The 10,021-nt window shown below is 45.2% G+C and overlaps 1 protein-coding gene across 1 annotated transcript in view; it reads right to left on the reverse strand.

Moving 5' to 3' along the window:
- Nucleotides 1-4,762: 4,762 nt before the first annotated feature.
- Nucleotides 4,763-10,021, reverse strand: part of KLHDC4 (kelch domain containing 4) — a gene marked incomplete at its 5' end in the record, with an annotated part of 27,561 nt that continues 22,302 nt past the window's right edge. Inside the window, 4 exons of the mRNA XM_010014506.1 lie at nucleotides 4,763-5,350; nucleotides 5,649-5,765; nucleotides 6,380-6,782; nucleotides 8,125-8,333. Of these exons, the coding sequence (XP_010012808.1) occupies nucleotides 5,175-5,350; nucleotides 5,649-5,765; nucleotides 6,380-6,782; nucleotides 8,125-8,333 (905 nt within the window). The remainder of the gene's footprint in view (nucleotides 5,351-5,648; nucleotides 5,766-6,379; nucleotides 6,783-8,124; nucleotides 8,334-10,021) is intronic.

Genomic DNA, 10,021 nt, shown 5'->3' on the forward strand with positions numbered 1-10,021 from the left:
CAGCAACCCAAGGCTGGGATGAATCCCTTTCCACAGGTATATTTGGGGGGAGGAAGGAGGGAACAAATCCTCCTCGACATATCACATACAGAGTTGTTGGGTACAGCCCTGACTTGCGGACTCAGCTTTGCTTTGCTTCTGTTTTAGCTGTTTCTCTGCTACCTTTTCAGCAGATTTCTTATTACACTGCACTGGATTGCTATATTTTTAACCAGAAATAAACTAAGGATTAGAGCATGTGCCAGTTAAATTCAGTTCTTTTCCTTACATGGTCTTATTCCCTCCTGTCGCAGTTTCTCTTCTTTTTCTTCCTTTCCTTTTTCAGGCAGAAGGGCTATGGGTGGACAGGGTAAATGAGAACTGAAGGTAGCGAGACCCCCTGTAACTTTTATTTCAGTTTCCACAGTAACTGCCCATCATACCTTTTTTGGTTTGGTTTTAGGTCTTTAGTAATCTTTTTTACTCTTGAATGGTTCCTGCATACTTGAACCAACTAACACTACGTTGCGGTTGCAGCCCTAGGAACTCATCCATGTGTTTTGTAACTCTTTGTAAAGACTGTCAAGGACTTTCTTTTGTACATTCAGGTGCATGACACGAATTTCCCACCAAGAGCAGGTTAAACAATTACATATAAACACAGTACTATATTTAGATATATATAAAACTGCAAAAAAATGCCTCTTGTTATCAATCAAATAAAAGTACTAGTGATTTCATGACTAGCTTTTTCATGCTGGTGACTGACTGATTACTGCTCTTGCCTGTGTACCAGCAGTTATGTACAAACACAAATGCAAATTGGGTATTTCCTTGCTTTGTTTCATAAAATAAAGCTCCATGGAGCTGAGGTTTGTCCAATACGAAAGATAGCCAAAGACTAATATTAATTGGGCCCCAAACCGTATGCTTAAAAATAAAGATTTATTAACCATGGGGAGCTGAGCAATTTGTCTTAGTTCTGGGCTTTTCACATTTGCCCAGGGCCAGAAATATTCTTGAGAAGTAGCCCAGAGAGAGAGGTAATTCAGTCTACTTCCCTGTCTTATGAGCCCTAGATTCATGCATATCTACCTAAGGCACATTAAAATGTCTATCATCACAGCATATAAATCTATGTAAATTGTCCATACCTGCTGTTTTATGTCCACGCTGACAGATGCATGTGAGCAGTTGAAGGTTTACATCATTTTTTTGGCTGCAGTGGTATTTTTATGTTCCTACAGTGGAACACGCAGCACCTGAAATGCAAGGAGGGGCTGAAGGAATCAGCCCACCTCCTACCATGGCAGTAAAGCCACTGGGAAGAGGGTGCCTGGCCCTCCCCAGGGGACCCCTGGCTGGACCCTACCTGTGTGAGCGCTGCACTGGTTTGATGCAGCATCTTCAGGAAGGGCAAGCAGGAAAGAATACAAAAATCCTCCGCCTGCTCGTGCCACGTCAGCTTCTCACCAGCCCATCTGGTGTCTGGGTTGCTTGTACCCAAGACCTAGATTTTCTGAGCACGCTGGGACTCTCCAGGGCCTGATCTTTCAGAGATCCTGAGTTGTTGCAGCATCTATTTACCTTGTGTGGAGTTACAAAGCACTGCTGGGGAAAATAATAATCTAGACTGCAATAGAAGGGGAGGGGCAAAAGGAGAAATAATGTCTTATGATGATGAAGGTCTTAATTGAAACCCAAGGACTATTTGTCCTGACAGACCTTGGCAAGACAAGGGAGGATGGAAAAGCAGCAATTTTTTGTACCTGTCACAGGGTGAGGGTGGCTCCAGAGATTTGTGCTAAAGCAGAACAGAGCAGAGGCCAGACTGGATCCTGCCTGTGCTGCACAGCTTCCATGCACATGGGTAAATTGTTCGCACAGAAGATGGGCCATGCAGGCTCTTGACCTGGTGGCAAGTTTTCCTGGGGTAGGGAAACCAGTCAACTCCTTGTACAGCCCCTAAATGAACTGCATGAGTCCTGTTGTTGCCTATCCCCAACCTTCATAGCATGGCTCCCTGACTGGCTCTGCAGCCCAAGGCTTGAACCACTGCTAGAACCAAACCTGAGCATAGCAAGCACTAGATACCATGCCTCTGAGTAGCAGATCCACCAGAACTATGCTTCCCTCAGGGGCATTTCAAGGTCTTCCGTTCCTTTTATAGGTCTGTTTTAACTAGTATTAACCCATAGGCACTCAGCTACAGAACTACCACCAACCTGTTTTTGCAGAGTATGTGTAATAACTTCATTATCATGCCAAGTGAAGGAGTTTCAACCCCAGTGGCTACCTATCAGTGCCCAAAGGTCTGAATACAAAACTCACATACATCATGAGCTGTGTCCCTTCACTCAAGGCACCTCAGAGGTCATGCTCCATAACATTAAAGGAAACCTCACTTTGTAGGTGTTGAGATGCTGAGTGTTGTCCAACAACTTTTGTTGGATGGATGGCTTAGAACTGCGATGGTGGGTTACACATTCCCATCTGGAGATGACAATGGAAGATAAACTTTAGAGAGACTCGTGTTCACACATAAGTGTTACTCGCTCATCCACACTGCTACTTAGTAGACTCACAATCCTTATCATTTACCTGTTTCCTTTTTACCCCAATTTGGAAATAACCACACTGAACCTAGCAAGGCTCAGGCTTTGTTACAGACTTGCTTTAATGTGGTAAGAACACCAACATCCAGTCTCTTACCTCCTCTACAAGAGCAGCCATCCCCTCCACAGCAGCAGCTGCATTTTAGTATTGGGTGTCTGGTCTTGTTGCAAGGGAGAGCTGAAGAATTACTCCTACAAGCAGTAGAACTGCTCCCCAACCCCTTCAGCATGGAGGATGTTTCAAAGTCCTTTTCTTGTTCATCTGTAGCTGTGGGTTAGTTGTGAAGGATGCTGCAGTTGTTTCCCAGCAGAACCTGAATCGTATGGTATGCTTCTATTCCAGTCCCCCATTTGTAAGAACATGTGTGTCTTTAGCCTTTCTGTCTTGCTGACAGGCACAAGGTGCTCAGGGCGGTTTGGTACTGCTTGGACCCACCCATGGTATTGCTAGAGCAAGAAACCCTCATTTTGTCAGAGCTGACAAGTAAGCCTCAATGTTCAGGCTGGGACAGTGTGCCATGGCAGCATCCTCTCATCATACAACCTAAGGATGGCCACCAGAGCCTCCTGAACCAAGCCCTGTGACCAACCACAGCTTATCCTGGCTCATCCAAAACCCCAGCTCTAGGAGAAATTTAACCAAGCTGCATGCCCAGGTCAGCCCAATCTCAAGGTAGAGCAATGACAGCCATGAGAAGCCAACAACTCCAAAGCTTCCTCTCCCTCAGCAATAGTGTGCTCCCCATGGGGAGCTGCTGTGACGCATCCCATCCTCACCCAGGTTCCTTGGAAGCATGTTTCTTCCAGTCTATGCCTTCTCCAGTCATACTTAGCTTGGCACAGAACACAGCTAGGACTATATTCCAGAGCCCTTGAGGAAAAGATGAAAGGAAAAACCCCAGATTACTGTTGCACACACTCCAGCTCATCTGATACATCTAGTTCCCTCATCCAAACAGTCTCTTCCAGAGAAGGGGAAGAGAGAATCTTTCCCTGCAGCTGTACAAAACTGCTGTAACCCGGCTTCAGCTCAGGGGAAAAAAAATACATAAACATAATCAATTCAAGGTGTACATCTGTATTTGAAAAAGCAAAAAATGACCAAGTGCATCTAAGCGTGGTTTCCACTGTCTGGAATGAGCCATTGCAATTGAGTCCTTTGCAGAGATGCTGTGATTTTAAACCCACTATTTTTCAGACAAAAATATAATAATCATCATCATAATCTTGAAAATGCAACTCAGATTCCCCAATTTTTGCACAGAAAGCCATGGACATCACACACAAAGGATCAGAATTCAGCAAGATCAAGGTAACATAAACTAACCCAAGCGACAGGACAAGAGAGCACCTGAAGACCTTAGCCAAGCAAACACTACTGATTCTTTCCTAAGTTATCAATAAATGGTATGTTTTCACCTCTTGCCTATTATTCTGCATGGAAGGTACCTCCCTATCAGACATGTTTTTATCTTGACACTTGGCAGCCTGCTGTATTTAATCTTTGTTACCTTCCAATTAGCCCTGCGCCTAGCACTGCTCTCTTGAGAGCTGGCTCCCCAGTGATGCCTCTGCCAAAACAATACCCATTGGATTTCCCTGCACAAGGACAGCCTTCTGGTGTCAACTCAAGCCATCACTTGCTTGCTGCAACAGACACACTTGGATCCCATCTGTTGTCCCTATGGACCACAGTGCTGCTCTGCTGGAAATGATGCCTTGAGGAGAAGAGCTGAGTCAGGAAGCAGGGGTGAAAAAAAGAATCCTCTAAGAGTGTCAGCTCACTCCCTCCCATCCTCAACATGCCATCAGCTCCCAAGGTAGGACTGATCATAAAGAGTTCATTTATAAGACAACTGCTTTCTTGTCAAACAAGTGCGAAACTGAATTGGAAGATTCCACAGGCAAAGGCAAAACCTGCTACAGCTAATTAAAAACAAAGAGACTTCAACTGTTATGTTCGTCAGGGATTACCTTACCTGTATGAGAGCCACTGTATGAAAGGATTCCCAGGATTCTTCAGGCAGTGCAGCCACATCTCAGGGCTGCTAGTGCATCTTACAACCACTACCTGTGTATTTCACACTGGGGACAGTGATTCCTCTTCCACAGCAGGAGAAAAAGAAGTAGAAAAGTTAGGAAAGGATTGAGAAAAACAAGATGATGTAACCAAATAAGTTTATTGTAGAAACCCCTGGAGTCACATTCTGGCTCCATCAGGGTAAGGAATTTGGGACCAGTGAACCATTGTGATGTGCAGTTCATCTTGACAGACTCAAAATAATTTTGAACAAAAAAATGACAGTATTGTATAGGCCAGCCCCAGCAGAACAAGTGCTCAAACAGCAATCCTGTTCCTCAAGATCCTCCCACAACTTCCAGGACAGTAATAGCAAATCCAGAGTATAAACCATGAAGGTGCATTGAGACTGGGCAGCCCAAAGGCACCTAGAGTAGGCAAAAGCTAGAGTGCAAGGATGCCTTCTGACATGCTGACTGCCTGGTACATCACTATGAGTTCTGTGGGGCTAACCACTGCTCCCTGCACGTTTTTCACTCATAGAACAGTCTCAAGAACATCTAGACTGAATCTTCATAGAAAGTCTTTGCCATGGCATATGCCACTTTTACCACCTTCTTCTCCTTGGCATCTGGGCCCATGTTGCTGCGGGCTAGTTTAATCCAGTACTGCTCTGTCCTGGACAGGTAGTCTGCATGGCTCTCATCAAGCTGAACAGATGGGTGTTGCTCCTCTTCTAGTACACAATGGAAACAAGACAAAAAGAGAGGTGAAAGCCAGTGAATGAAGGCACTGCTCTTCCACGTGTCAGTTCAGCCAAGACTACACTTCAGCTGATGTGTTTAAATGTAATAGCCTAAAATTCTATCAGTAACCAGTAGAATTTCTCTTCTAACCCAAGACCAGTGCATTATGAAAACTGCTTTTACTGGAAAACTCACCTGGATGTCAATGAAGCCCTCCAGGCTGGCAGCAGAACCAGGAGGTATTGTACTTTACATTAGTATGAAGGAAACATTAATCTTAATCATTACCTCCCTCACCTTCACTCTCCTCTTCAGAGCTCTCCTCTTCCTCTTCTCCTCCCTCTGCACCTTCCTTATCATCCTCCTCTTCATCTGACTCAGACTCCTCCAGCCATTCTTGTGCTTCTTTGATGAGAAAGAAAATAGAAGAAATAAATAACAAACTGTTTCCCACTCCCACACCCAGAACTATCACGGAAGGTGCCTGGGCAAGGTCAGAAAGATGTGCTTCTTAAGAGCCCTGCTGTATTCACTGCCCTCATAGATCCATCCACTGTACAGTGTCTGTATCTGATAGGGAGCAATGGGAAGAGATGAAACAGTCATGAAGAAGTAAACAGCACAGAACAGCTGTGGAAGAAAAGCTGCTTAGTGCCAATGCTGACAACAGTCAGCTCTCCTCTCCAGCACTTCACAGTCCAATGATCATGAGCAAGACTCCTTCCTTTATGCCTTTTGCCCATTACCACACACAGTCTGCAAGCTTCCAGGGCAAGGTCACCTTCTTTTGTGATCACAAAGCTCTGGACCACACTGGTTTCCATAGTGATGGTGACCATAAGACACTGCATATCACATAATTTCAAACTTCTTCCTGTCCAGGAAAAACACTACTCAAAGGCTCATCACCACCCCTTGAGGAAGCTCCACAGTTGTTTTGCTGGTTAGTTTTTCTCTTTCCTAGTGTAGTGTTGTTATACTAAAATCAGAGAGAGAGAGATCCCACCATCAGAACTTACTTGGATCCATCTCCACTAGCACCTTCCATTCTTCCATCTTGTGTAGGTCGATGCTGTAGAGGTCACTGAGGGTAAACTGGCGGTCACCCACCTCAAACATTCCCCCATACACATAGAGAACCCCATGCTTAACTGCCAACATGGCATTTGAACGTGGGCATGGCTCCACTTGCTGGCCCAAGGCTCCATCTTCCTCCTCCTCCTCTGATTCAGACCTTCCCTTTTCTTCTGCAGGTCCAGAGATCACCTGCTTGATTGTCATGACAGTCCCATCTTCTGCCACCACCTCTTTGACTATCTCCACTGGGGCTTCTGAAAGTTGCTTCTCCACCTCCTCATCTCCAGCATCCTCTGCCTCAGCTTGTCTGCCACGTCTTCGCTTCCTCTTCTCTGATTTTGGTCCCTGTTAACAGGAACAAGGAACAGAAAGAGACTGTGTGTGAATTGTATGCACCTAATAGCATGTATAGCAGTTAATATAAATACTATGGGTGCTGCTCAGAGGGAGGAGGGGGAGAATTCAATCACTTTTCACTACAGCTATAAGCCTCAAGTGATAGGTACAGCCTCCCACTCAACATAAACTTCTACCAGCCATAAAACAAGGAACAATGAAACTCCTGGAGAACCCACAGCATGAAGTTGCTCCCTCTATTAATGGCAGCATGTGCTGAAGAGGCAGAAAACAGCTCTTTTGCTCTCTGTCTTGCAGGTACACGCAAACATGCACACAGTCCACTAGTCTGTGATGGGAGCAAGAGAAAGTAACCCACATTTTGTGAAATCACAACAATTGCTGGGTGCTAAATTACAGTGCATTATCAGGAAGCACTCCAGGTCTTCAAAGAGCTGTATGAAAGAGCTGGAAAACAGCAAAGAAGACAGAAGCAAACATCTGAGTGCATGTTTGCCTGTTATTATGTGATTGACTTCTCCTGTTTGAGAACAATGCCAGAAACAGTGGTGAAAAAGGAACTTCTTTACTTGCACCTCATTTGCCCTTGAGAATGGTCCAAACAAAATCAAAGATCAGAGGGCCACATTTCTGAAGTTTTTATGAGCCAAGGTTAATATTTCATCTCTTCAGTAACTCATCAACACTGGGGGAAAGAGGGAGGTTTTTTGATCCTAATGCAACACAAGATCTTTTCACAGTAGCTTTTACTGAACTATTTGATGTCAGACTTATACATCTGACCTAGAGCCAGCCTCCAGTAAAACACCTTAACTATGTTTTCATGCTGCTTTGTTCCATTTTGCATTGCACAACAACGGGGCACATGCAGCCTGACTCCTGAGGAGGAAGATTGCTCCTGGACCGCTCTCGCTTTGTACTCAACCATCAGGGCTCACAGGCTTCCTCTCTCCACAGAAGGGTGTCAGTCTGCATCCCACTGTGGTAGCAGGGCATGGAGCGCACAAGGAGCTATGTGGCAGGAAAGGAGAGGGGCAGCATGAAGTTAGAGAATTCAGTCCATTTGGTACCAAAAATCTGTTAGAGTTGCACATCACCAGCTTCATTTCCACAGCCTCTCCCCCTCTTCAGAATCAGTGGGTCACAGCAATGCAGCAGCCACACCTAGTGGTTCAGCTTCTGGAGCACCCCCAGTTATTAGAAATAGAGGTTTGCTCCACATGGCATGAAAGTTTTTTCAGGCCAAAAAAGGCTTAAAGGACATGTATCATGATCAAGGAGATCACAGAGAATGAACTGAATATATATGTGTTAATTTTTAAAATCAAACCTTCAGCTGTCCAGGAAACCAGCGGTTTTTCCCAAGGTCATAGAAATAAATATCATTGAAGAAGTCCCCTTCAATGCTCTCTTCCTCTTCTTCATCATGCACACCTCCGAACAGAAGGGAGCGGTTATTGGGACCAATTGCCACTGAGAAGCCAGATCTGGGAGTGGGTTTCACGCCAGAAGGGTTGAGCCTACTCCATGCCCACTTGTCTGATAATGGAAAAAAGCAAATATAAGTATTGGCAAAGGAGAATTCCGATCGTTTTTCATACCTTCAAGGCCCTTCAGTACTCCAGCAAGTAAGTCAATGACCCATTTTGGATTTCTCAGAACTGCACAGTACAATGTTAATCAGAAGCACTTGCATTTCCACTTCACTCACACAGTTAATTGCACATCCATTATTCCCTTAGAAAACCATTGTGTCTTCAGTAAAAGCAACTGCAGAGGGCTGTCTTCGGGGTGTACTTTCTGGGGCAAGGAGCCTCTTGAAAGATGTATACACCTTTATAAGAGGGTGGAGTTCAAGCAAGGACTGATTATATTTATATATATAGCCTTCAAGTACCAAGGAAATGTGCCTCGTTTAACACAGGAATCCCACTCCGCTTCCATTCTTTCTACAGCACCCTTTCTACTACAGTACTTTACCTGCCAATTTGCATCACTGCCCTAACTCCCAGAATAAGTATAGTTCTCTGTAAGGAGACCCAACCACACTTTAAAAAAAGGTCTCAGAAGCAGGAGAAGGCTTGTGCTCTAAACCCTTTGCTTTTGCTCCAATCCTTTCTACTCTGGATTTAGAGCAAATCCCTAAAATGTAGGCTGGGAGAAGCACATGCACTGGCTAGGCACTGTGTTTCAGAAGGAACCACAATTTCAACAAGATAAACTATAAATAGCACATAATGCAAGCAGCGTCTGGAATCCAGACAATTTATGTGACCCAAGCCTCCTTCCCAAATCCTGCTTTAAGACAGTCAGGTTTAAAGAAATCAATCACAATTTAAATATTTTAGAAATTCAGCTCAAATAAGATTGTCCCATTCCCTGAACCAAGGACAAAATACTCTCTTCTCCTAAGGAAAGTGATGAAATTCCTGTTTCAGGGGACATTCACAGATAAAACCATCAACTAACCAAAACCCACTCTTGATAATATCTCTGCTCTAGGTAATCTGATGAGATCACAACCTAACCTTCTCTCTTTAAGAGTCTCTTAAGTAAGACATCACTACTGCAAAGAGTTTGTTAACCGGACTTTCCAGTGTGGAGATGTACTGGGTTTGCATGGCAAGGTTTCAGTAGCGGGGAGGCTACAGGGATGGCTTCTGGGAGAAGTTGCTAGAAGCTGACAGAGCCGATGCAGCCAGCTCCAAGACAGACCTGCCACGGGCCAAGGCTGAGCCCATCACTGGCAGTGGCAGCACCTCTGGGATAATACAGTTAGTAGGAGGAAAAAATAACAAACCAAACTGTGCAACTGCAGCCAGAGAGAGGAGAGAGACTGTGTGAGAGAAACAGCTCTGCAGACACCAAGGTCAGTGAGGAAGGAAGGAGGAGGTGCTCCAGTCACCAGAGCAGAGATTCCCCTGCAGCCTGTGATGCAGACTATGGTAGTCCCATGGAGGTCCATGTTGGAGCAGGTATCCACCTGCACTCTATGCAGGACACCACACTGGAGCAGATCTGCTGGCAGGACTTGTGACCCCCTGAGGGACCCAAGCTGGAGAAGCCTGTTCCTGAAGGACTGCACCCTGAGGGAAGAACCTACGCTGGAGCAGTTCATAAAGAACTGCAGCCTGTGGGAGTGACTCACATTGGAGCAGGGGAAGAGTGTGAGGAATCCTCCGCCTGCAGAGGAAGAGGCAGCACAGAGGTGTGATGAACTGCACACC

This window comes from Nestor notabilis, unplaced genomic scaffold (genome assembly GCF_000696875.1).
Source record: "Nestor notabilis isolate BGI_N333 unplaced genomic scaffold, ASM69687v1 scaffold16325, whole genome shotgun sequence".
NCBI classification, from domain to species: domain Eukaryota; kingdom Metazoa; phylum Chordata; class Aves; order Psittaciformes; family Psittacidae; genus Nestor; species Nestor notabilis.